Below are 27,836 nucleotides of genomic sequence, written 5' to 3'. Positions count from 1 at the left end.
ATACTTGCTACTTGATCACTACCTTCCATTGAGTCTGGTTGGGTTTGGAGATACCTTCCCATACGCTTCCCATTTGATCCTTGTTCTTCCCCCACTTAGTCCTCTGCAGCTCAGGTGTGTTACACAAATTACCCCCAGATGTTCACTGGAATATCTACAGAAGAGTCGAAAGTTTATAGCACATAGGTTTGACTTAAAGGAGCAAGAAACAAGCACTTGCTACATATAGATTTGATGTAATGTCATATCTTGAGAAAAATAAATTATTTCAGAATTTATCCTAGTTGATATACTTACCTCAAAAAATATCTTACAAGTGGCTCAATAAGTGTCTTATGCTTGAAATTCAGCAACATGTCAAGACTTCGTACTTTTTACTACTGACCACTTTGATTATTTCAGTCACCTTCCGTTCTGTTCTTCCAATATATAGCCATGCCGTTATTTAATTTTGTTTTCTTGTCTTGCATCAAAACCACTTTGCTTCAGTGTTGTGACATTAATTCAGGGATTTCCCATGTAATCCTAGCATCCTTTTAGTCAGTGGCAGGTATCCTGTCACTGCCATTGATTTCTTGCTATTGAAAGACCACATAAAATTTCTTTCTGTTATTCTGTGAGAACTTGTTTTAACTTTTTGTCCTGATCATCTTTTTGAGCAAACTCATTTTTTTGTGATCTAATACAACTTCTTTTTATCAATGTCTCTTCTTTTGCCATTCAATATAAGAAAATTTAATATTTAGTTTGTTCACTTAGTTTACTCATTCAACAAATGTTAATTTTTTTCTTTTGAGTAAGCTTTCCTAAATCTTCTTTGAGGTTACTGATATTATATTTCAGATTTGAGAATGGAGAGTTGTTTTTATATCATTTTTCTTTTTGTTTACCATATTGATTTATATCAACTTTTACTCTTTTCTGTGCTTTATTGATTATTCAGGACCATTTTTCTTACTGCTGTAATTGTAACAATAAGCTACAGTTTGTAATTTCAAAAACTTTAGGTATTCCAGTTAATGCCTAGCTTTTGATTCTAGGCTAATATTGTACAGTTAATGCAAACCAAAATCTAAAGGTAGGTCACCTGTGCTTTTAAAGACAGAAATAGCAAACCTAGTTTAGCAACCCAAGCTTAAGATAGTCTTTGATTTTAAAAGTAATGGAAATTAGAGTGGAATCTTAGAACTTTTTTTAAAAATCCTTTTTCTGCTGACCATCTATCCAAGAGAAGGTCTGAGTCAGAAACTAACTTGGTGGCCAAGGCTGGTTCTCTGAAGCAGCAAGCAAGGAAGTTTACACTTTATATTCACACATGAGTCAAGGAATTGGTGTAGAAGGTTGTATGTCCTCCATTTGCCTACCTGGGGAAGAAAAACACAAGAAGTAAGTGGAGATGAGAGGGACCTTGCAATGATTGGAGTATTTTTCTCTCATACTCATTTTCAAAAAGCATTATAATATCTTTTAAATGAAATTCTATTGTTTATGTTGGTGCTTTAATAGAATCTCATTAGGAAAAGTAAACTTGCTCATATTAAGTAAATACTTGAGAAAGAATCAAGCCACCCATTTATAGTATCTCAGAGGATTCCAGTATCATACATTAACATCCACCCTCAACCACCAGACAGAAGTCATACATAGTTAGCAGGTTACAATGAACAGATCATTTGTGCCTCACTAACACTGTTTTCCAAGTTTAAGCCCTTTCTTCTCATGGATGCTGTTTGGAGGGGGTGTGGAAATGAGAGAGAAAATAAGAATATTTTGTAACTACTCTTCTTGCAATGCCATTTGAATAACTATCTTTAATAAGAGCTAATTGTGTCTACTGATTTGTTCATTGGAAACCCTCTTGTTGGAGCTTCAGGAGCTTCAGAAGTGGGAGTAGTCATCCACAATATTATCCCAAGCATGGAAGGTGGCAGTCACCTTATTGAGGACCCAACCTGGACTGTATGTGTGAATTAGGGGAGTGAGCTCAAAGAGGGTGCTATAAAAGGAAGTAAGTCAGAGTCATAGAAACTCTAGATCAGTACCTCTACATGTTATAGCAGCATTGAAATTTTTTCCACCATCTAAAATACTTATCACTGCTGCTCACCAATAACCACAAGTGATTCTTCTTTTACCTATTTTCCTTTACTCTCAAATTATCCTTATTACTCTCTAAAGGAAATACTTTGTAAGCCTTAAAGTACCATGGAAATGTGAGCTAGTGAATAAGTTATTTATCACTTATTTTAAATTTTGTCCAGATCTGTAATTTCATTGGTTTAAGGAACTCCTGGAGCAGAAAGTCTTTCCGTCACTGAAGATTGGCATTTATATCTGCAGCTTTTAGCGTTAGAGAGTTTGCAGGGGAATGAGAGTTTAAGTAACTTTGCCATAGCCACCCAGCTTGTATGGGTGTCTGAGACTGAACTAAAATCTAACCTTTTCCAACTCTGAGCCTTCCCTCTATCTGTAATCCCATTCTGTCTTTAGTTATGTATGTTTTCCTTTCTTACGCAGCCACTTAACTGTTCATATAGCTCATGCCCCATGTTTGTTTGTTTTTAATTTCATTAGTGGTTTCTCTTCATAGAATTTAAGAGAAAAATCTCTACTTGGGTTTTGTTCTCACTTCTTTCTCCCTGTGGTTTATACCAATTGTATCAGATTCAATTAAGAATGGGGGCCACAAATCCATAGAAAAGAATCTCTGTGGCTTGTGTATTGACTTAGATCACTGATTATTATCTCTGTTCTGTTTTATTGTACTTTTATTTATTACTAAATATTTCCCTGAAGTGTTTTAATTTGGCTTGAATTGCATTCTGTAATGTGTTGGTTTACATGTAGTCTGCAGCTCTAGTGTTTGCACCAGCATGCAGGATGTTGTCATCTCTTCTTCAAATTGTAGTTCTAAAACTGGAACTCATTATATTAATTCATTTTAGCTATCCACTTGATTAACATTCAATTCAACAAGTATTAAGCATATTCTTGGTACAGATCCCCACACTAGGTGTGCATAAGGTCTAATAGGGGATAACATATAACAGAGTTACATTACAAAATGACTCATGAAAAGTGAATGCTAGAGAAATCATCCAAGGGTCCCTACCAAGGGCAGGAACAGGAAAGGCTTCATGGAATGAAGCATTCCTGGTATAGAGAGTAGCTCGGGTACATGTACAGAACTAAGACAGTGAAAGGCAAGCACCAGGCATGGCCATTTGACTGTGAAACGTACAATAGTGAAGGGAAATAATATGATATAAAGCTATAAAGTGAGGCTAGTGACAGATTGTGAAGGGTTTCACATGCTTGGCTAAGAAGTTTGAATTTTCATGTTTACACATATAATTACAGTAAGAATTTTAATGTAATTACAGCAAAACCTTTATTATTGATAGTAAATCTTTGTAATACAGGACAGCACTTTTTTTTTTAATCCTACCCAAAAGAAGGTCTGAGTCAAATATTAACTTGATGGCCTACACTGGTTCTCTGAAGCAGTAAGCAGGGAAGTTTGTACTTTATAGTCATCCATGAATCAAGGAATTGGCTTAGAGGTGTGTATGTCCTCTATTTGGCTACCTGGAAAAAAAGCCACAATAATTAAGTCCAAATTAATAAATAGGAAATGATCACATAAAGTAGACTTTCAGAACAAGAACAGAAACAACCTTGATCACAGCATTTAGACCATTAAAAAATAAGAAATTAGAGAATTATTATTATTTTATTATATTATATATATTATGATATATTATATATAATTTTATTATATCATATAATATATTATTATATATTTTATTTCTAAGATGTAGTTCCTGTTTTTTTCATATTCCTAAATAACATATTCCTAAAAATAGCATCATAAAACAGATGACAAAATTATGTTATAGTTTTTCATGGGACAATTTGGAGTTTATATACATTATAATTGGGGTTGTATCCATGATCAAAGACTTAGAATCAAATAAATCATAACTGTGATGAACAAATAATATTTACTATCTCTTAGCAGACAGGAAATGACTTCTACCATTGTGGAAGTCATATCAGAAGCATCTGTATGCATCAGCTAGGTAGAGCAAAGGTCGAAATCACTCCATCTCTTGTTCCAGGTATTTTCTCTAGCTTCCCCTCATACCTATAATGGTCTCCCTCTTCACCTGTCTACTGACTTCCCTGGCTTCCTTTAAGTCCCAATTAAAACCCCATCTTTTACGGAAAATTCTTTCCCAACCCATCTTAATTCTAGTGCCTTCCCTCTTTTAATAGTTTCCTCTTTATCTTATGTATAGCTTGTTTTTATGTATTTGTTTGCATGTTGTCTCTCCTAATAGATTGTGAGGTCTCTGAGAGCAGTAACTGTCGTTTGCCTTTTTAAAAATCATTTTAGCACAGTGCCTGGCATATAGATGCTTAATAATTACTTATTAAATTTTTGATTCATTGAAAATTCAAAAACAATCAGCACTGGCAAACACCTATGATTTTGATAAGCCAAGGCAATCTACTTTGACAATAGAGTGTGCATATGTCATCTGAGAATCATAAATTTTCCACAGAACTCAATGAAATAGAAGAAACTGGATATAATACTTTGAAAAATGATTAGAAAATTCCCCAGAAGTATTGGGGAAATGTGGTAAAACATCATGGTGAGGTTTCTGAAGTTCCAAAATTATGCACCAGATCTTAAAATTAGAAAAAAGTACACCCCTTACAAACCAAGGAAAAAACACTCTAAATAAGACATGATCACTTCTTTGTCATGAGAAACTGAAGATGAAAATATGATATTTTAAAAGCAATTTTTAAATCAATTTGTTTTTATAAAAGAACAGGTCCTCCAAAAAATGAGCTGAAATGTCACTCAAAACATGATCTTGCATGTTGCAACTGTGTGTGTGCAGTGTGTGCGTGTGTGTGTGCAGTGTGTGTGTACATTTGGGGGTGTGTGCAGTGTGTGTGTGCAGTGTGTGTGCAGTGTATGTGTGTGCAGTGTGTGTGTGCAGTGTGTGTGCAGCATGTGTGTATGCAGTGTGTGTGTGTGCAGTATGTGTGTGCGTGTGCAGTGTGTGTGTGTGTGTGTGTGTGCAGATTTGAGTTCTTCCTTCTGAGAAGCTGGAGGGGAACAGGACATTCGACATGTAAACTCCTCAAACAAAAGAAACTTAAGACACATTTAAAAGTTCTTACAGCAAGAAAAAAACTATGCATTTAAATCAGTTGAGCATGGAGTTAGGGCTGGCCGTGGCTGCTGTTTTTACCTTGTTTCGTTTTCATTCTCACCTTGTTGGAGTGCCACTGAGAGAACAAAGACAAAGCATTTATGTGAGAACCTCACAAAAAGCAATTTTAAAAAAAGTAAATAAGTAAAGGGATTAGAGTTCTGTCTGTAGAAAAGAGTCACCCAGGCTTCCACCCACCTCTGAAGCGTTTCAGGGACCTTGCAGTATGTTTTATTTGAAAAGAGTAGGCTTTTCACTGAACTTTCTTTTCTCTAGGAAAGGGAGATATTTCTTGAAATCATGTCCCAGGATTAGGTCCCCTGGGATCTTTGTAAATAAGGAGGGATAGGTAGGGAGGGCCTTCGGGTGATGAGAGTGATATGACTGACCTTAGGATGTAGAGGTGAAGGGTAGAAGGGCCTAGATTTGAATTGGGTCACTTCTCCTTAACTACAGTAGTTTGCTGGTATTCTCATAAATCCTTTACTTATCTCTAGAAGGGAACAAGTAATAAGGAACCTCTCTCTCTCTCTCTTTCTCTCTCTCTCTCTCTCTCTCTCTCTCTCTCTCTCTCTCTCTCTCTCTCTCTCTCTCTCTCTCTCTCTCTCTCTGTCTCTATCTCTATCTGTCTGTCTGTCTCTCCCCTCTCACCCTTTCTCCCTCTTTTCCTCTCTTCCTTTCTCTCTCTTATGTCTAATACTAGGAGCACTTGAGAATGGGTAGAAATAAAAAAAATAGGTTACTCCTTACAAAGACTGAATTCTTTCCATTTGTTTAGCATCAGAGTCCAGTGCCATCTAAGAGCTTGTGGAATTAGTTAGGAGATAGCTACATTTGGACACTCATAATGTAAATTTAAAATTTACTGAAATATATTTTCATTTGAATGTAAAACATTGAGAAATTTTAAACTATCTAAAATTAGTCATCTTTTGGGTATTTCACATTTGTTTAATATTGCAAATGTAAATATCCATCTGTTTTTAGTACTAATATGATTTTGTATATAAAGCAGTTGCAGGGTTTTTGGTTTTTTTTTCCCATGTAAGCTTCATCAACTGTTTTATTCAATAATGCAGGCTTCAGGCACTTTCATAAAGTTGGGCTGGGAGAAATGAAAGACCCTTGTTGAGTGGGCAGTCACACAGGTATTCATGGTAAAAAGATCACATTTTAATTTAATTGTAATGCCTCAAGATATCATCTCTCCTGGGCTGCCTTCCCAGTCTCTTCTCTTACACCCATATTTTAAGAAGGCATGGATAGTCTCAGTAAATTTGAACCCTGCATCCCCCAGATCTTGAGGATAAGGTTCATTGCTGCCTCTATTTTTGTTTTCTTTTTGAAAGGACCTTTTTAATTTTAAAGGAGGACATGATATTTATGAAGTGATTAAATGCAACATGTGTTATGCAATGCATAGATCCATGAAATATTCAGAGGGAAGATTCTTGTGGACTCTGCTGATGGAAAAGGGAAAGAGAATGCTTTTCAAAGAAGTTTACATTATATTGTAAATGCTGTAAAGATAAGTACTATGATGTTCTTGAGTTAGAACTCAAGAGTATCTTGGACAGTTCCAGGTTCTCAACAAAAAGTAATTCAGAATGGGGTTCCTTTTTACAAATTCTTGAATTTACAGGTAGGTATGGTACAAAACCTGGAAGAGACCATAAGTTTTCAGCATAAGGGGCTTGTAGAATTCATCCTTAAATGTCATATGCAACCTCTCCTCAAATCATCCTTTCATCTGAACTCTTATTCCTGTGAACAAAATATTTTTAGCATCTTGGGATCCTCTTTGGGTAAAAGGAAAATGAGTCCATGGAGCTGGGAATACAGCAAGATATTTCTTTCCAATTCCTGCAGCAGCAGGAGGGAGAAGTTGCTTAAGGACCTATAGCAACTTGTTATGGATGAGTTCCCCCCAGTCGAAACCATTCGTTGCCAGGGGATTTGAAGTTTTCTACATTACGTTATTTAAAATTGCTTCAGCTATAATTCCTTCTTACTTATATTTCATAAGATTCCCAGGACAGAGGCGTAACTTCCCCGGATTCCCTTCATCCTTAATGTAACAGCATAGTGGGTGCTCCAGGGCAGAAAGCTGTTTTAAACTTGGTCTCCTCCCTGTGTTGTGTTAATCATTCACACTGGTAAGGGATTATAAAGATACTTCCCCCCACCCCTTTCTAAAATTCAACATCATAGGCTAAGTACATACAGCAACAGATGTATAAAAAAAAGTCAATGGTAACACTGTTTACACTAATACTGTGTATTAAGAAAACAAATACCAAACTGCCTGAAGTCAGTTCAGAAAAAACCCCAAACTCCTTATTATATACTTAAACGCTCACTTGTCCTTATCTACAATGAATCCATAAACAGTAGTGCAGACAGACTCCTGCACTTCATTACCCACTAAAATCTTTTCAGTGTGTTCCTAGCTATGATTTGGAAACCTGCTGGGGTTCAGTTTGGCTCAGCTGGCCTGCAATTTTGAACACCTTCTGGTGGTATCAGAAAGCATGTGTGCAGCCTGGAGCTGAGTTTCTCCATATATTAAGATTTTCCAGGGAATTAAAAAAATTGCACCACATAGCCCTATTATAATTGGCAGGGAGCTATGGTTTGTACCCTTTCAGCATGGTGGGCAATATTACCATCTGGATTCCCAGAGAAATAACTTTCATGTATTAGGAAAAAGTCAGGGGCATCCCAGTTTAAAACCACAGACCTAACAGGAGTTATAGCAGATACTTTAATTGTGTTGCATCAGTATTAAGTATTTAGAAATGTCCTAATGTCTAGGCATTATGATAGATGCAGGTTTTACAGTAGGCATTGATTAGATTCTTGGATGAAGATAGAAACATGCCCCCTTCTTAACAGAGGATGGTAACGTGAAATCACACAAGTGAATAAATGATGATTAAAATTGGTTACAAATACATTCAAGGGTATGTTCATTGTAGTGGAATCCTATTTAAAATTTTGCTTAAAATAATGAGACATTGGCTCTATATTTTGAAATGTTTCCATCATCCAGGTAATATCCTATTTTAACAACTCACATCAAAACATCCAGTTCTACATAATGAAACTCTTTCTCTGTCTCAGCAAATCGACCACTGCTAACCTTGCCTTCTTGATGGAGATGTAACAAATATTTAGTGAAAAAATACTGAACACTGATGACTACACAAGCCCTTGTCAATCTATTTCAAAATGATGTTGTTTGATGGGTATAATGGTTGCATTTGAATATATACAGTTAAATATTCTTAACTTAGACATGTTGTTCATAATGTCTCATTGATGTTGGGGAAAGCTGCATTTTTTTTTAAAGAATTGCTGCTGTGGATACTGGAGAGCTATTGGTGGGATACTGACCATGATAGAGTTCTTGGTTCTCTCTGATGAGAAGCAGGGTAGTGTAATGGCTAGAGTTCCAGACCTGGAATCACAAGAGATCTAGATTCATATCATACCATCACCCCAATACTTACTGAATATTTTACCACTGGCAAGTCATTTAGCCTTCCTTTCTTTATCTGTAATAATACCACTAATACTTCCTTTACAAGATGATTATGAGGATAAAATGAGAAAATTTACATGGAGTACTCTATAAATTTTAAAGCAATCAAGTGAATATCAGCTCTCATTATTAATAAAATAGCAGTTGCTACTGAAGGAGGGAGTAGAGGGAGGGAAGAGAAAGGAGAATATGCATAGCACCTTCTGTGTGCCAGCTACTGTACTGCTTTTTAGAAATAGTAGTGTACTTGGTTCTCACAACAACACCTACAAAGTAGGTGTTATTATTATCCCCACTTTACAGTTGAGGAAACTGAGGCAAAAAGAAGTTAAATGACTTATCCAGGGTCACACAGCTAGTAAGTGTCTGTGACTAACTTGTACTCCGATCTTCCTGACTCCAGGTCTAGTGCTCTATCCATTACACTACCAACTGCCTCTAGGGATAAAGAGAGGGTATACTACATGGTACCTCTCTAACTGTCTTAGACATTTGATATTAGCTGATTCTGTCTACTTCTAAGGCCCAGAAGTACTCCTGATATCTCCTTGTTCTCTACCTTCAGATAGTTAGAAATCTCTACCATGAGCTAATGATCATTCTGATCTTCACCTCTCCCCATTCTGTTCCTTTACAATATACCTCTTGCTCCTGACCACCTACTTTGCCTTTTAACAACCTTTGACATCTTCATAGAATCTCTCCATTTATACTTGGATCTGCCCTCAAGTTGGAAACTTAGAGCCAAAGTCTACAGTCCAGATCACCAGCTTTACAGTAAGAAAAATACGTATAGCTAGGTCCTGATTAGTATGACCTAATTCATGAATGCCATAAAGTAGTTACATGTATTTGAATTCACAGTATTTGAAGTTATAATTATGAAAATAGAGCCATTGGTTCCAGCTTAGTGGAAATATGCTGTATAAATTCGAATAATATGACTACTTCATTACATCAAGATTCAATATTTTCACTCATTGGGACCTACTTGTATAAGAGCAGTTAATATATTATTCAAATACAGTTATAGCAAAAAAGAAACATTTACTCTCCTTGTTACCATTGTTTAGGAACCTAGAAGTATACATTTTCATTCAACTCTTCAAAGTTCATTTTATTACTGTTTGCTAATATAGTACCCAGCAAACATAGGCTTTAAATATTTTTTTAAGTCAATGCAGTATACATGCTCCACTATATAATGGAATAATAGGTTTGCATTTTAATTAATTTTGAATATAGGTATTTTAGCCTATCATAAAGCTTGTTAACATACGAGTGTACCTATATCAGTCAATCAATAATCAATTGATAAAATATGTATTGAACACCTACTCTGTGTCAGGCAGCATGCTAAGCACTATACAGATATTTCCACTGTAATGGAATTTTAACAATGTTGGAAAATATTAAATATGCATACATAAATTCATTTTTTAAAACATTGTAAAAAATTTTTTTCCCTGGAAGATTAATTAGAAACACTTCCCTTATCCCAAGGTCAGGTTTTTGCCAACTTCAATCATCTAGAATACAGACTAGAAGTAAGCAAGAGGGATGACAAACAATGAAATCACTGTCCCCAAACCTATGCACTGAAGTCCACTTAACTACATAAAAAGCTCTGCAGATCCTCATTCAGAGCACAGTTATTCTTTCTTTAAATATAATTCCAGCAAATTTGGCTAATCTAGTTTCCCAGACCACAGAAGATTATAGAAGCTAATGCAGAAGAAACAGGCAGGCTTGTTAACAGTGCTGAAAACAGAGAGAACAGCCCAACAGCAAGGTAGGCAATAGAGAAACTACGAAATGCTAAAAAAGTGCACATAAAAGCTCAAAAAGCATAGCAGTCTGGGGCCAGTTAGTGCAGGGATTCAGTAGCACCCTATTAGCAGCATGAAAGATAAAATGAAGTTGGTCAAAGGGCTAAACATAATGACTGATACAGGATTCAGTCCGAATGCATGTGTAGATTTCCTGTGTTGTCTGAAGCTATTGCTATACTAACATGGCACACATGGTCTTTTTCTGAAATAAAACAGTGTTTTCTCTTTGTTAAAGTCTGCCTAGCATGCAACCAGTACTGAGGCTGCAGCATCTCATGGCGGCTTTTAGCTGGAAACTGGCAACAGACTGCTTTAGTCATTTGCTAAGTTTTAGACAGCAGGATGGTTCATCTTCTTCCTCATCTTCAGAACAATTATCATTCAGATTGTGAAACCATTCATTGTCATTCCAGAATATAGACACTGCTATTCAATACCAACTGCTTCATGGACTTCAATAATATTTGTAGTCTGTTAGGCTGGAACAATTTCCCAGAGATTCAGAGCTGTCCAAAAAAACATCCAATGAGCACTAACTTATGGCTACATAAGACCCATTCAGTAACCCTGCATCACTTCATTAGAAATGGAGGTTGAGTTCCACAGAATGTCATAAATTTATCATATCAAAGTCTCTCATATCACTGTAGCCTCAGAAGTCAACTGAGAAATAATATAGGTTCTTAGGAAAATGTATCTAGAGCTTGAAGGGATCTCACGGGTCTTCTAGTTCATCTCCCTCAATTTACAAATGAAGAAACTGAGGCTTTTAAAGGTCAAATAAATTGAGAGATAAGTGTGAAAGCCAAGATGAAAACACAAGGTCCTGTGACTCTTTAGTTCATTACCAATATATACCTGTCATTGACTAAATCAGTAGTCATCTAACAATTACTTATATTAATTATTAAAAATTATTGCCAAACACGCATTTGCCTAAAATATTATTTTTTAAAAAAAAACTCAAGGGAAATGCCCACATGGTGGTCAGAAGAAGCAATACAAGGACACTCTCAAGGTTTCTCTGAAGAACTCTAGAATTGATTGAGTGACATGGGAGATGCTGGCAAAGGACCACTCAGCATGGTGTGTCCACATCAAAGAAGGCTCTTTGCTCTATGGGCAAAGCAGAATTGCAGTAGCTCAAAAGAAACATGAGATGGAAAGATTGAGACATCTCTACTCCAAATGTCTATATGGACTATTTGTATCCAGTCTGTGGTGGAGCATTTTGAGCTCATATTGGTCTGATCAGCCTGTCAGACATACTATACCTTGACTCTGAAATAGTGATGTTTTTTTGGTCCTCTGCCAGAATGAAGGACAATAATTAAACAACCGACTTATTTTAATAAAAGGCAGAATATATGCTAGTTGATAGATTGCTGGGAGTTGCAACCAACAAGGAATGATTTCAAATCCTGCCTTTCCCCTTTACTAGCTGCGTGATCATTGGCAAATCATTCAGTTTGTCTGGGCTTTTGTTTTCTCATCTGCAAAACGAAGGTGGTAATGATATCTAATAGGTATGATATAAAATTCAAATGAAATTCTATTTATAAAGTGCATTGTAACCTTTAAAGAATTATATTGATGTCTCTTTTTGTAAGGATCATTACTGATAAAAATGAGCAAGTATATGTAGTTGCAGCTGAAATTCATTAGGGTACCTCTCACATAAGCATAAGGACCAGACCTCTGATGTCATTGGTATAAGGAGCTTCCTGGTGAGGCACTTCCTTTACCAATGCAGGTTATCACCTTCTCTTCAACATAAGAGTTTGAAAGAGTTGCCAGGAAAAGGAAAATATTGCATCATATAGCCAACATGTGGCAGAGGTGAGACTAGAAGCCAGGTGTGACTTGTTCTGGGACTACCTCTCTATCTACTACGAAACACTACCTTTAGAATTATTCTATGCCTACAATTCAGAAGCAATGACTAAATTCCACATTAGGATTAATTTTGTGAAGAAAGAGCATGATAGATGAAAATTGGACAGAAATTAATGCTTCTGAAATTACTTCTTAGCACTACCACACCTGGCATTATCTTATGTAAATTGTATTTGTGGTTGGGATACCATTTTTCTCCATCAGAGGAATGGGCATAATAAAACATATTCAGTACTTTGCAGGGACATTGTTTGAATTAATACCTCTGAAATTCCTTAGTGAAGAGCACTATTTTCATACAGAAAGATTGTTTTCAGTGGCTTCATTGAACTTCCAGCATCTTTAGAAGACACTTTAAAAAGTATTCTGGGGGGAAAAGGACCAGAAAATTCTGACAAAGCTACTATTGAATCCTTCAAAGGAAATTTGTAATTTGGCTTATCAAAAAAGTGACATGGTCACATCCAACTCATTCTTCAATACACCTTTGAGTGTATACAAATGAGATTCTCTGCCCAAGCACTGGTCGCTGGTGGAAACTCAAAGCCCAGGGTAACAAAGGATGCCATTCATCAGAAGGTCTTCAAAGACATGTAAATGCATTGTTCCCAGCACCACCTTAGTGTGTATCAGTGGATACATCATGTAAGTCACACCAATAAATTCTGGATCCCATTTTAAAAAGGAACCTAGTGGCACACCAGACATAAAAGAAGTTGGGTTAGGTAGCTGTGTGACTTTGGGCAATCATTTAACCTCTTTGAGACTCAGTTCTCCAATATTTGCTATATAAATGTGAGCTATTTTATGACTACAGCAAGCCAGAAATAAGTCAACATTACTGATTTTTTTTCATAGGAATCCCTAATAGTGGAAGAGCTCTGAACATATTCTTTTATTAGGAAATGCAGAAGGCTGACCTTGGTGAAAGATAGAAAACAGTCTTTGCTGATCGTTAACTATTTTCAGCACTTACTTATTTCCTTTTGCCACTTTTCCCTTATCTAGTACTCATCTACCATCGTTTAGGTATTCTCCTCCAGTACCCACTGGATCTCATCAAGTCTCCTCTATCCAAAGTCACTTAGTTTTTCCTTAAAGCCTTTCTGGTAAATTAGACCGCTAATCAAATAAGTGCCAAAGTAGTAATAGCCCCTACTGGTTTAGTGTTCTAAAATTCAGAATACTTACACTGAAAGAAAAGTCTTAAATATCTTCACCTGACTGTGATACCATAGTCTTAGGTGGTGTGGCCAGATGACAAAGATGAGGGAGACTGTTTTGATTAAGGAGGCCTTGGGCAGCCTTTCATTCCATAAGATGCAGATACTCACAAAGCTGTCTAGACATGGGGCCGAGTCTGAGCAGATGGACACTTCTATTGTCTTTTGGACTAGTGATATGAGTCTGGCACCAGTAGTCACAACTGTGTGTAATTTTATGTTTGTGTATTCATATATATATATATATATACACACACATACACACACACATATATACACATAAATAGATCATATACCTATATACTGTATTTTGTTGTTCAGTCATTTTTCAGTCACATCCAACTCTTTGTGACCTGATCTGGGATTTTCTGGCAAAGATACTATAATGGTTTGCCATTTCCTTCTTCAGCTCATTTTACAGATTAGGAAATTGAGGCAAACAGGGTTAAGTGACTTGTCCAGGGTCACATAGCTAGTAAGTGTCTGAGGCCACATTTGAACTTAAGAAGATGAGTCTTCTTGCTAGGCCTGGCACTCTAACCACTGAGTCACCTGGCTGCCTATATACTATGTACATATATACTACATTCATATATACTGTGTACTACATACATATATACGATATGTACTATACACACATATAAATGTAAGCATATAAACACATATAGATATGGATATACACAAAGAGTTATCTTTACATATTATATGTAAGATATAAATTTTGACTCTTTATAAGCATAGAAGACAATAGGATTAGAAAATATGCCTTAAACAAGCAGCAAATAATCCAGTTTTATGGGGCTTTTTTTCAAAAAAAAAAATGGCTAACTTAAGAGTCACTTTCTGTATATATGTACGTATACACACACATCTAGGTTCACATTGCTTTATCTAAACACATGTTGTTTCCCTGTAGTGGAACATACATTCCTTGAAGCCAGCAAAAGAACTACCTCATTTCTTTGTATTCTTAGCATGCAGTACAGTGACTGGTTTACAATAGGTACTTAATAAATGCTTGTTGAATTTAAGTCAGTTTTAACAATGTCATAGTCTCAAAAATAGCTAAATTATAGTAGGAGCTTCACTTTGTTTCCCATTCTGGAACATTATTGGGAATGGAAAGTTGTCTGATAACCATTCATTGCTATGAGATGATTACTTATGGATAGATCCACATGGTGCTTCTGCTATAAAGAGAGGTCAACATGCAGAAAGATAGGAAATCATGTTTTTAGATCTTGAGGAATTATATCCAGAGTGTGAGGAGCCTAGTAAAGTATGAAAAGCTGCCATCAATCCTTTAATTCCCCAAAGTCGACCAGATGATCTTAACACCTTATAAGTCTTAATCTATTTCTGATGATATTATATCTTTTTATATACAAACAATAAAAGACATACACATACACACACCTTTAAGTATATTGAGAGAATTGCCATCAATTTTCACAAATTTCATTTTGTCAGTGGTAATTTTTTTTAAGTTCTGGGTATTCAAATTTGTATTTCAGCTAGGCATGATGATTAGTCAGCAGCTGACTTGGCAGACTATCAAAAAGAGAACAAACCTAAGCACTGTCAACTTTCCCATTGTACCAGGAGGGAAGATAAAATTATAGTACCTATAAATAGAAGAATCAGGTAAATGATGAAAACTAAAGGATTAGGAAAAGAAAACTTGGAACACTTCTCAAAATGTGCACTGCTGACAAAAGGAAGTTATTTAGAAAGGACTACAATAGATCTGACCATTGTCCAAAGTAAATTAAAAATACACCAGGATCCATAATATGGAGAGCCACTTGCAAGCCTACCAGATGATTAGCACTTACTCTATTGGAGCTAAAGAATATTTTTCCTTTGTTATGGTAATTCTTATCAGGCCACCTTCCATGTATTATACAATGCAAGCGATCTTTAAATTATTGTCAAAGTCTTTCTTAAAGAGAGCTTTCACAAAGGACATGCAATTCATATCTTCTAAGGTTGCTGTCATTTCTAGACTAAGTCCCATGGAAATTCATAACTAAAAAAAAAAAATGAAAGTCACAAAGATGCAACTGCCTTCATAATGCCGATGCAGCAGTTATAAATATTTCATGAACGTTGCATGGGCAGGGGCAGATCTCCATTTTTATGAGTTAGAATTTGTACAGCTAAGTCGCAGGATTTTACTATTCATAATGCACAGTATGCCCTGTTAGAGCCATTCCATATAGTGCTTTTTAATATTTATGTTTAACGAAGAAATTACTGTTCTGAAAAAGGAACAAGCCTAGCCAAAGATTTCCCGTTACAATTTCAAGCATTGCTAAACTGAGAAGATTGCAATCCACAGAACTTTACATCATTGCTGCAGCTCTGCGCATATCAGCACAACTTTGAGTCATTCATGATAACAGATCAGAATAACAGATCAGTTAACTCTAAGCAAAAAGATCTTTTTAAAAAAGATTATAACTTAAAATAACCCGAAAAATAAAGAAACATGAAGAGCAACTTTTCTAGTAAGAAAAATTAATCATAAGTAATACACTTTCCTTCTGCTTTACAGGATACATATACACATGCACACATACACATGCTTTCACACGTATATTCTAGAGTTCTTATTCAGAAAACATTTTAACTTGGAAGATAATATTGCTTGCTAAGTTCAATAATGAATCGCTATTGCATATTTTAAGGTAATTTATCAAAGTGCATTATCAGTAGCTGTCAGAATACATTTTGAACTAAAAGTAATGAAAAAAAGAACTATTGTGTGTGTTGAAATCAAAGAACATGACTGCAGCTAAGTTGTTTTCAATGGCAAGGATAGCTGATTGCCCTCTAAATGATACTTATCCCATGAGGGAAGTAAAAGCCTGAGAAAAATCACAGGAAACAGACGCATGAAAATGTCTATCTGTAGCTTTTAAAAACATGCATTTGATATTTCATTTCATTCTTGTCATCTCGATCAATTCTTTCAAGGAGGTGAGTGTTGAAAAATGCCGCCATGATCACAGTGACATTTTACAAAATAAGCTTGCAGTGTTGCTCAGCTCATGTGTATCCCAACACTGGATTATTCCACATTGCAAAGTAGGGAAGAATTTGCTTATCTTGATTATATATATAGTCATTTATGTCTTTTATCTGAAATTCATCTTAACATGACTAAAAACAAAGAAAAAATCCTAATGGAATTTCTTCTTCTGATATTTCATCTAGAGGCAAATAGTATTTTAAAGGATTTTCACTAAGGCTTTTACTCATGCGTTGTTGGAAAATTCTACAGTAGATTCTGAAATCTCTAATGCCTAAAGATAGGGTTTTGTTCCTGGGACTGGCCAAATGGAAGTTAGAACTTTTATCTTTTTTGAGTTCTTAATTTTATTTTCAGTATTTCCTTTAGGTGGTGAATTTGCAGTTCAATTGAAGTTCAATTAACTAATGAGTTTAGGTTTAATTCTGAAGAAGGAAAACATACCAAATCCGGTGTATTGTAAAGTTGGATTTACCTTAGACTTCTCCCGTGTTACTGTTCTGATCGCCCTTTCGATCACTGTATTTTAATTATGTACTCTACTTATCTGACCTATTTGAACAGGATCCAGATATAGTACGGAACATCTGTCGTTGGATTAGACAGGCTGTTCGGATTCCTTTCTTTGCCAAATTGACCCCAAATATCACTGACATTGTAAGCATTGCAAGAGCTGCCCAGGAAGGTAAGAAACAAGCCTATCTCTTTTGTCCTGTTACCCAGATATGTGTCTTAAACAAACTTCCATGTTAATTGTACTAAAACAATTTCCAAGCTAACATGTAGGTCAAATCATCAGATATTTTCAGAACTGTTATCTTGTTTCTAATAAATTGAAAGCATGTGATTTATTAGCAGTTTACCTATACTTTGAGACAGACCTTAAAATGAAGAATAAATCTCAGAAAAACTTTGGTACTTTATTTGATTAGAAAAGGAAGAAACAACAAGTAAATGCACCTCTATTTGGGTCTGGGAATAAAGATTGCTGTCACCATCTGTTCTGCTTGAAAATGAATCCCAGCTTCAAATGTTCAGAAGTATATAATAAACACATGGTTTCAACAATAGCCTTCAAACCCTCAAAACCAAAGATCCAGCACCTGTAACAACCACAAATCTAAATAACATTCTCAAATCTCAAAAAATGTCAGAGTCTACACTAGCTTCAAAAAGGGCCTCCCTTGGTTTTCACAATACCCTTCCCAAAGGCACTTAATAGATATTGGCTGAAAAAATAATAAATGAATGAAGTAATTTTTGAGTTTGTGTCTTATCCAAGAAATTGTTTCCTGACATCCTAAGTATAGGTTTCAGTTTTTAAAAAGCTTTTGTGCAAAGAAATGCCTACCACTGGTAGACTTGTATGGTAGAATCAACACGAGGCCATTATTTTTACCATATTTACCAGGGAGGTTCTCCTCCACTGTTACTGTCCTTCTTTTCTGAATCGCTATCCAGTCTTTAAAGCCTAATTTAAATGGCACCTCCTCCTTAAAATGTTTCCTGATGTCCCGTTTCCAATGACTTTTCTCTTAGATCTCACATAGAACTTTGTTTTATACACCTCTAAAGCCTTTCTTGTGTAATGCTGAAGATAATAGTTAGCTGTTTCCATTTTATTTAGAACAGCAGTGTACCATTAGTGGATAGAGTGCTGGAAATAGAGTCAGGAAGATCCAGGTTTACACCCTTCCCCAGAACTTACTAGCTATATGACTGGATAAATCACTTACCTTCCCTGAACCTCAGTTTCCTTATCTGTAAATGGGGATAACAAAAGCTAACTATATAAAAGATCACTCACAGGTAGAATAGGGATTATTTCATTCTTTGTTTTGTCATTCCCATAGGCAAGCACAGTGTCTGACATATAGCACATGCTTAATAAATGCTTGTTGAAGGGAGGTATGATGACAGTTTGCATTTATAGTTTTAAAGTTTACAAAGTTCTTTGTATACATTATTCCCACTGATTTTCATTATTCTTTTGCCAGACTACAAACTCCATAAAGTCAAGGAGTGTGTTTTTCCCTTCCCCAAAACCTATACTCATGTTCTACACTGAATAGGCATCTAATAAATGTTTACTGAATATGGGAAGGAGGTGACCGTGAATGTTCTCAGAAGTGTGCACCGTTTCCATGCCCATTTCTCTGCTTGTGGGCTAGAAAAGATTTCAATTAGTCTTGTCACCCTAACTTCAACTGAATGTTGACTTGTTTCTACATACAGGTGGTGCAGATGGTGTTACTGCCACCAACACTGTCTTGGGCCTGATAGAACTCAGAGCAGACGGCACACCCTGGCCTGCAGTTGGTGTAGGGAAGAGGACCACATATGGTAGCGTGTCTGGTAGGTTTTGCCCTTCACATTGTGTTATGCATCCCGAGAGGCCTTCGATAATCTCATACTAGACCAGAATAGCTTGTCTTCTCTAATACTCAGTTCTTAAAATTCACTGCCAATCGAGGTTCCTCACAGTCGTGACAGATGGAACAGAACTGAGTGTGAAAACTTTCCTGATGCTCTTTCCTTTATGTTAGAACAGTGTAACAGAACACCAGGATAGAGATCACTTAAGGATTGAGAAATTGTGCTCTTCTACAGCCTCTACTTTGTCCTATAATTTCTCATCATCCCAGTAGTCATGCTCATACTAGACAGAGGTTGATGAAACAATAATGTCAGGAGGAAGGATCCTGATTATGGTGTCTGTTTGAAAGACCAAACTACTGTTTTCTTCCTCTCATATTTGAAGACTGCTTTCTTCAAACATAGTGTGCCCTAACTAACGTCATCCAAAACAAACCACTTTAAAAATCGCCTTGATAGATTCAGAGAACAAGATCCTTTGTGATCCAATCTTTGTACCTTCATTTGTTTTTTTTTACCTTCTGGTGCCCATATTAAAATATCATAATAGAAGTAGTGTTAACAACAACAGTAATAAAAAGTTTTAAGCCCATGATCCTGTCCAGTGTCTGCACTCACTAATGTATTAATTCATTGACCCGGCGCACTCTGTTGCTGTGACAACATGAACTAGGTCTTGCTGAGACAATAGTGTGAGGTTCTTGACTGTACTGGTATGGGGATTAGTCTCCTTGGTGATAGAGACAGTGGTAAATATACATAACATAATAGTGTCCCACTGTTCAAGAAAAACAGTGCTGAATCAAACCAAAATGTGCATATGGATGAGACTGGATAGACCAAAATAAAGCTTCAGTCCATGCTGTGGTATTATATTTAGAGAGCAGAAGGTGTGTCTAGGAACCCTGGTGAAAAAGTCCCATTATGGCTTTAATTGGATACCATTTGAACAAACAATACAGGATAGGATGAAGCTAGAAAAAGGCACCTGCTTGGTCCATAGCCACAACCTTAAGTTATGGTGACTGTATACCAAAGTCTTAAATAGTACTGTTAGAATAACAGAGGTGGATGGTGTGTGTGTGTGTGTGCACACGTGTACATGTATGTGCACAGGGGAGCATGTGCAAAAACATAAGAGACAGTTTGGGTTGGGCTGTAATGTGCACTATGTTTTCTGTCAGCCCATTTCAATTTTTCCAGCCTGCCATGTTGACAGCAAAAGAATAAAGGAGGTCACAGAGGGTGCTGAACATTAAAAATTAATAAAACAACTATTACGGTAGTATTTTATATAAGTAGTACCATTCACCCTTTCTCATTTATACTGCAGTTTCTGAATATTCTCCATGCTGTAACTCAGTCTAGTAAAACTGCAGAATTACAGCATGAGGGAAAATCTTTTGTGTCACCATTTTTAAATCTACCTACACATGCATACAAACATTGGAAATCACAGCCACTCCTGCAAACAAACTGAGGTCAGTTAGAATTTGCATAAAATCTTCTATTTCTCAGGTTTATAAATTCTGATATAAATATTCACTCAAGCTGTAGTAAATCTAAGTCTGTGTGGAGCATTTATTTAAAAAACAAAATGAAACAAAAAAACCCGAAAACTACCATGATAGTTGAAGGTTTGCTGCTTATTTCAAATAAGGCCCATGTAAAGGCCCCCTGTGTTCAACATCCTCTGTTTTTTAAAAAAGGCTTTCACTATAGCAACAAATAAATAGAATTTCTCCCATTGAATCCAAAAAAACTCCACACTGATTTAAAGATAATGGAATCTGAAAGGTAGTTAGTTCAGGCAGGGACAATCTATATCTATATCTGTATCTATATTGATATACATATACATATACATATGCATATATACACATACATATATTTAGGGGAGAAGGTAAAAATCAGTTCTATAATTAAGTTATCTGTAGTATTAGTAATAACAAGACAAAGCCAGACACACTTGTGCCAAATAAATGTTAAATGATAAAAATAATGATTAAATAAAAATGATGTTCAAATTTTAGGAGAGATAGTATAATCAAAGTTAACTATTTTGCTTAGTAATATGGAACATGGCTGTCAAGACTCAAAATGCTAGCTCCAAAGAGAAAATTGCATGAAATAGGCCAGTTTATCTTTACAAGATTTACAAAATTTACCAAAGCACGGTACTAATGTCTTTCTAAGAGTCCCCCAGAGAACTGGAATTTGTAGTTGAGTCCTAGAAGAGCGGCCTGAAGCACAGACTCAAAAGCCTGAAAGCTAAATACAGCTGAATTTCTGGTGGTTATACCACCTATGCTTTGCATTGCTGGGGAAGAATTCTTTTCTCTAGTAGATTCATGAGCTCTTTGTCGATTAGTCAGACAGCTAGTCAAACTATACTATGGTCAAGAGACTCTAGCAGCCAGGGGTGGGGAACTTACGTGGTGGGGAAACTCCAGGCCACATGTAGCCCTCTAGTTCCTCAGGTGCAGGCATATGACTGAATCCAAACTTTACAAAACAAATCCCCTTAATAAAATCATTTGTTCTGTAAAACTTGGACTCAGTCAAAAAGCTGCACCCAAAGATCTAAAAGCCACATGTTGCCTAAAGGATGCAGGTTCCCTACCCTGTCTAACCTTTTTGTTTTGTTTTGTTTTAATGTCTCAATAGGAACTTAATAAAATTAATAAAACAACTATTACAATAGTATTTTATATAAGTAGTACCATGTCACACTTGTGACATACAATGTCATAAGGAATCATAATTTCCTTTGGTTTTTTTAAGAATGAAAATTTAATATCAAGCAGCAAAAATCTTATTAGAGAGATTTAATGACTGGGGAAGGCAGCATGGTACAGCAGATAGGGAGTCAGTCTGTCAGTCAGAAGATGCCATTTAAAGTCCAACTCTTGGCATATACTAGCTTTGTGACCCTAGATAAGTCACTTCCACTCTCAGAGCCCCCAGGTAACTACCTAAGATTGGTAAGTTGCTGGTAAGTCACTGATCTGAACCCAGGGAGATAGGCTTCTCACCAAGAGTTCCTTATTTCCATGAAATCACAAATTGAAACAAAAAGTTGGAGTGTCAAATGTCCTCCTCTTCTGCACATCAATTAAAGAAACTATTTTCTTGAATCTGATTCATCTGAAATAGCTTTATGACCACATCAGGAAAACAGTAATGGAATGATTCCATGAACAAGGCATTTGAAGTAAGATAATTTTGAACAAATCTACTTAATAAGAAGAAAAAAACATTTTCCAGTGGTTCATTCTGTCTTCAGAACTTTGAGATTGACTAAGTGTTCTTCTCTTTGTGTCTGATTTGTTGAATTTGATGAAAAATGTCATTTTTTTTCCTCTTGTGGTTTTCACATTTGGCCCCTATTTGAAGGTACTGTCCAATAAAGTAAATTATTTCAATGATATCCATTTCTATTTAATGATAAAACTGCTAACTTGTTGATACTACAATTTCTGGGGTAGGAAATTGTCTAGGATGAGCACACAACATGTTTGAACTTCTAGAACCTTCATTTATCATGAAATACATACACAGAAATCTTTATATGAAAGGTCTAAAAGATAACTATTACATTTACTCAACAAACTAATATCTCATTCAAAACAGAGCTGTTAGAGTCTATATATAAATAAATAACAGACAGAAAATTTTCTAATTTTCAGCTAGGTGGTACAGTAGATAGAGAGTTAGGCCTGGAGTCAAGAAGACTCATCTTCCTGAGTTCAAGTCTGGCTTCCGACTCTTACTAGCTTTGTGACCCAGGGCAAGTCAATTAACCCTATTTGCATCTGTTTCCTCATCTGTAAAATCAGCTGGAGAAGGAAATGACAAACCACTCCAATATCAGTGCCACGAAAACCCCAAATGGGGCCACGTGACAGAAACAACTGAACATCTAGAAAATTGTCTGCTATATATTATTTCCTCCCTTTGGGCTGTTCTGTGAATTCTCTTAACTGCTCCACCGTTCCTTATGATGACTTTTTTTCTTTCTAAACAAATATAAGGATAAAGTGGATATTTGGTTAATAGTTTTGCAAACTTATGCTTAGCGTGATAAGTACAAATGTACAAATTATACAGTTTGAAGAAGCCTTAATAATGAATCAGTGGTTTTGAATGAAAGCAAGAGTTTAAGCATTGACCCTCCTCCCACCCCCAATGTTTGGGGTTCTATTTAAACAAATCTTTAGGAGTAAATTTTCAACTCTATACATAGGAATATAGCAAGACAGCTTTGCTTGCTCAGTGACATGCAACTAATTTCATATACAATACATGAAAATGCATAACCGTACTTGTCTTGATAATCTTATGCTTATCATTTCTTTAAAGCTGAGAATGAAAAAATATTATAGTCTCCTAGAAAATCAAGAGTTGTACTTAAATTTTATTTGTATAACAAATAGGTTCATACATCCTAGCAATAACAAGATTGTTTATTATGGTGAGGTTCTTAGATCACATGTGAATATAAAAAAAATCCATATGCAAAAGTTTTATTTTATTAATTCTTAATGAGATATATCATCGAGAGAGAAAGAGAGAGAGAGAGAGGTACAAAGACAAAAATGAAAATAGAACCTGCTTTCAAGAAGCTTACACCTTATGGAGTAGCAATAATAGGTATACAAATTAATAAATGAAAAATGTGTACAAACTAAATATACAGTAATGGGGCAGGGGTGCAAGGAAAGAAACACCAACAGCTGGCAGGTCAGGTATAGTAGCCAGAACCTGAGCTGAATCTTGAAAAAAATAATAACATTTATATAGTTCTTTAAATTTTCCAAAATCTTCACATATTATAAGGTCATACTCTGTGTTGTCATCAATAGCTATAGAAGTTTCAGTTTTAACATGGAAAATAAAAATAAATAGCAAATTTAACAAACCCAAAACATAAAAGAAAAATCCTAAAAGGCAGAATTTTCTTTGCCTAGTCCCTTTTCTCTCAGACTACTGACTTCTGAGTATCGCCATGAACTAAAAATTTGATCTGCCCTCTATTCAAATTTGGGGAGAACTAATGATCTCAGAAGTCATAATTATTAATGCCTGAGTAGTATAAATAGTATATGTACTTGGACAAAAACAACAACCACAACAGTCTAAAGATTTATCAAATAAAGATGCTGCATTCCATTTTCCATTATAAATTATCAGTTCTGTTGAGAGCAGCTCAGCCATTAGGAAAAAAAAAACCCTCTCATTTAAATAATGCTCATTTGAATATATTCATGTAGAGATTCACAAAGAATTCTCTTTTCTATTATATTGTCTTTGCTGCTGCCTGATTTTCTCAGTGTACGGGCGTCATTGGTCTGTGCAGGAGATCAGAGCCCTAATAATAGATTTTTGACAGCGAGCTCGCCTGCTACCTGCCCTACACAAATCCTCACTGTTCATGTTTGCTTCATGGCAACAAAGCAGACAGAAGGAAAATGCCAAGTGCTGAGTTTGAGGTACAGCCTTGCCATAGCTTGACATTTCAGCAGAATAGCAGTTTATGAGATGCATAATTTTTCATCTGGGACTCAGCTGCCATATTCATAGAAGCTTACAGCTCATCGACTGACTGGAGCTAGGGCAAAGGTGGAAAGCAGAGATCAAGGTCTACATCCCTTCCATAGCTATTTTAATATAACTATAATTCTGAAGATAAGCTAATAGGACCAAACAGCTTTTTTTTTCTTAAATAAGCTAAAAGACTTAGTGGATCCTTAGTCAAAACAAAGTTGGGAGGGGTCGGAGGTGGGAGTGGATGTAATAGAGGCTTGGTCAGTTCCTAAGAAAAGATTTACTAGATTTTGTTAACCAAAAGACTATGACAAGCACATTAAGGATACTTCTTACCTTTGCAGCAGTGATAATGAATTATTAAATCTCCTTCCTGTGTGTGTGTGTGTGTGTGTGTGTGTATGCATGTGCATGCATGTGTGTGTGTGTTTCATAAAGGATGATTTCAAGCTTGAAATTAATCAAAAATGTTCTATTATGAAAGTTAAACTAGAGAGTATTGTGTCTCTGAGATTGAATTTAAATATTCTCAGATTCATGCATATCTCCTGTACTAAAAAAAAAATCAATGTAGGTACACGTCAGTGACTGTTTAATTTAGAACTACACATCTCTGTAAGCTTCAGAAACAGTTCACCATGTCACAGGCTCATACCGAACAATGCTACAGTACATTGGATTAATTAAAGAAGCCTTGCAGAGAACTGAGTTCTCAGTATGTCAAGATTTCAGTTTTATGTTAAATATTTTCTAAAGGCCAGACCCTGAAATCTCAGGGGCTGTACCAAGCAGTGAGCTGTGAATTTAACCATAGGCTAACTGCTAATGATAAGGAAAAGAGTCCAAGTTGAGGCAGCTGTAATACAGTCATTGGATTAGGCTATCAATCACTCAGCTCCCCAAGGAACAGGCAAAGAAGACAAAACAGTGAAAAGGGAAATTAGGAAAGGAGGGCATGACTAGAATGAGATTCCTCACCATCTTTATCCATTAGTTGGCTTGAATCCCTAAAGCATCAGACAGAAATGTCCAGCATTCCTCTGACTTGGAACCCAGGGTACTTTTCCCATCATTTAGAGCACTATCAAATTGCCATTATCTTTTTCTAGTCTCCAGTGATCCTGGAGGTACATGGACACAAACATCTGATTTACTTCATGTATTTTTATAATAAGGAATTAAATGAACATTCAGTTTTTGGACATTATGAAGTCATAATGCTCTGTTGTTTAGGTTTCATTGGTGATAGTGGGGGGAATATTTTATTTTCATTTCCAAAGTGCTCTCATATTCTGTTGAAGTTGAACATAGAACCAGGTGGATGATAAAAAGCTACAACCATTGATCATGTAGCTACAAATAATTAAGTATATTATTTCCAAAATAAAGCCAAAGGCTTTCTCTCTTGGGAAGAAAAAAAAATATTTTATCTAGTAAATATTAATATACCTATACATCTAATCTGAATCCAGATGGTGGGAGCAAGGTCAGAGTTCATTTGTGGATTACATAATAAATAGAACATGTAATCCTAGGTTTCCTCATAAAAGAGATCATATCACACCGTTGACATTCAGTACAGTGAGTACATACAACTGGGAAGACAAAATTCATTTGTAATGGATACTGAGAATAATTTATGGATACTAGTGTTCCTTTGAAAAGGAAATAGGTATACAGAGCCTACAAAGGTAAAGTGAGATTCATAACTATAAAATGGATTTTGAGGGGATGGTTTTTTTGGTTCATTTGTTTTAAAGCCTTGGTGCTAGTGCTTGGAATGTAATCTACCTAATAAATGCTTATTGATGGACTAAGTGATAGAAGTGAAAATAGTTATAGAGGAGGGATGAGCATATGATTTGATGGGTAGGTGAAGCTCCAGGGTAAGGGAATGTCCTCTGCCAATGCAGGCCAGGACCAACAATAAAACATATAGCTTTACAGTATGATAATCTAGAGCATGGGAGGTTGGGATTTGCTTAAGGTCATGAAGCCAGTATGTATCAGAATCAAGACTTAAACCCAAAGTCTTCCTGGCTTCAAGACCAACTCTGCTATACACTATTTTAAACTTCCTTTCCTATATGTGAACATAGAGGCTAATCGCTGCATTAACCAATCCACTAAGAGAAAGTAACTTTTAAGAACTAATTTACTGATCCATAAAGCCATTGATAGAGGGGGCAACAAACTTCAGACTTCTTATTTTTTTTTTTTGCCTTAACTGATTCTTATTCTTTTTATGTGTGCATAACACTTTTTTCTTTTCTTATTAATTAATTTTTAGTTTTCAATACTCACTTCTACAAGATTGCGAGCTTCAAATTTTCTCTCCATCTCTCTCCTCTACCCACCTCAAGACAGCATGCATTTATGTTACCCCTTCTCCCAATCTGCCCTCCCTTCTATCACACGCCTCTCTTCTCTTATTCCCTTCCCTTCTATTTTCTTATAGGTCAAGACAGATTTCTGTACTCCACTGCCTGTATGTCTTATTTCTCAGATGCATGTATAAACATTTTTCACATTTGTTTTTAAAACTTTGAGTTCCAACTTTTCTCTCTTCCTCCTTCCCCACCCACCCCCACTGAGAAGGTGAGCAATACAGTATAGGTTATACATGTGTAGTCATGCAAAACACTTCCATAACAGTCATGCTGTGAAAGACTAACTATATTTCCCCTCCATCCTATCCTGTCCCCCATTTATTCTCTTCTCTCTTTTGACCCTGTCCCTCCTCAAAAGTGTTTACTTCGAATTACCCCCTCCTCCCATTTGCCCTCCTTTCTATCATCCCTGCTTATCCCCTTCCTCCCTACTTTCCTATAGTATATGATAGATTTTCATATCAAATTGAGTGTGCATGTTATTCCCTCCTTAAGCCAAATACAATGAGGGTAAAGTTCATTTTTTCCCTCTCAGCTCCCCTGTCTTCCCCTCTGTTGAAAGAGCATTTTCCTGCCTTTTTTATTTGAGAGATAATTTACCCCATTCTATTTCTCCCTTTCTCCTTCTCCCAATATATTCTTCTCTTACCCCTTAATTTTGTTTTTTGACATATATCCCTTCATATTCAACTCACCCTGTGCGCTTGCTCTCTCTCTCTCTCTCTCTCTCTCTCTCTCTCTCTCTCTTTCTCCATATATA

General features: G+C 35.9%; 1 protein-coding gene and 1 long non-coding RNA gene across 5 annotated transcripts in view; one reads left to right on the top strand and one right to left on the bottom strand.

The window, feature by feature from the left end:
• Nucleotides 1-27,836, top strand: part of DPYD (dihydropyrimidine dehydrogenase) — a 1,077,299-nt gene that overhangs the window by 778,215 nt on the left and 271,248 nt on the right. For both annotated transcript variants that reach the window (XM_072644083.1, XM_072644082.1), the window contains 2 exons: nucleotides 17,328-17,448; nucleotides 18,999-19,118. In XM_072644083.1, the coding sequence (XP_072500184.1) occupies nucleotides 17,328-17,448; nucleotides 18,999-19,118 (241 nt within the window). The remainder of the gene's footprint in view (nucleotides 1-17,327; nucleotides 17,449-18,998; nucleotides 19,119-27,836) is intronic.
• LOC140527276 (uncharacterized) lies at nucleotides 299-25,897 on the bottom strand. 3 transcript variants are annotated; one of them, XR_011974743.1, is made up of 4 exons: nucleotides 25,665-25,885; nucleotides 8,631-8,694; nucleotides 3,449-3,588; nucleotides 299-1,364 (listed from the first exon to the last, which is right to left on the bottom strand). It is a non-coding gene; the product is annotated as an uncharacterized lncRNA (long non-coding RNA). The 3 variants fall into 3 exon arrangements; XR_011974744.1 differs by lacking the exon at nucleotides 299-1,364 and adding an exon at nucleotides 5,274-5,310 and having other exon boundaries at nucleotides 3,287-3,588; nucleotides 25,665-25,897; XR_011974742.1 differs by lacking the exon at nucleotides 299-1,364 and having other exon boundaries at nucleotides 3,295-3,588; nucleotides 25,665-25,878.

Source organism: Notamacropus eugenii, chromosome 2 (genome assembly GCF_028372415.1).
Source record: "Notamacropus eugenii isolate mMacEug1 chromosome 2, mMacEug1.pri_v2, whole genome shotgun sequence".
Taxonomy (NCBI): Eukaryota; Metazoa; Chordata; class Mammalia; order Diprotodontia; family Macropodidae; genus Notamacropus; species Notamacropus eugenii.
This window is presented reverse-complemented; position numbering and strand designations above follow the sequence as displayed.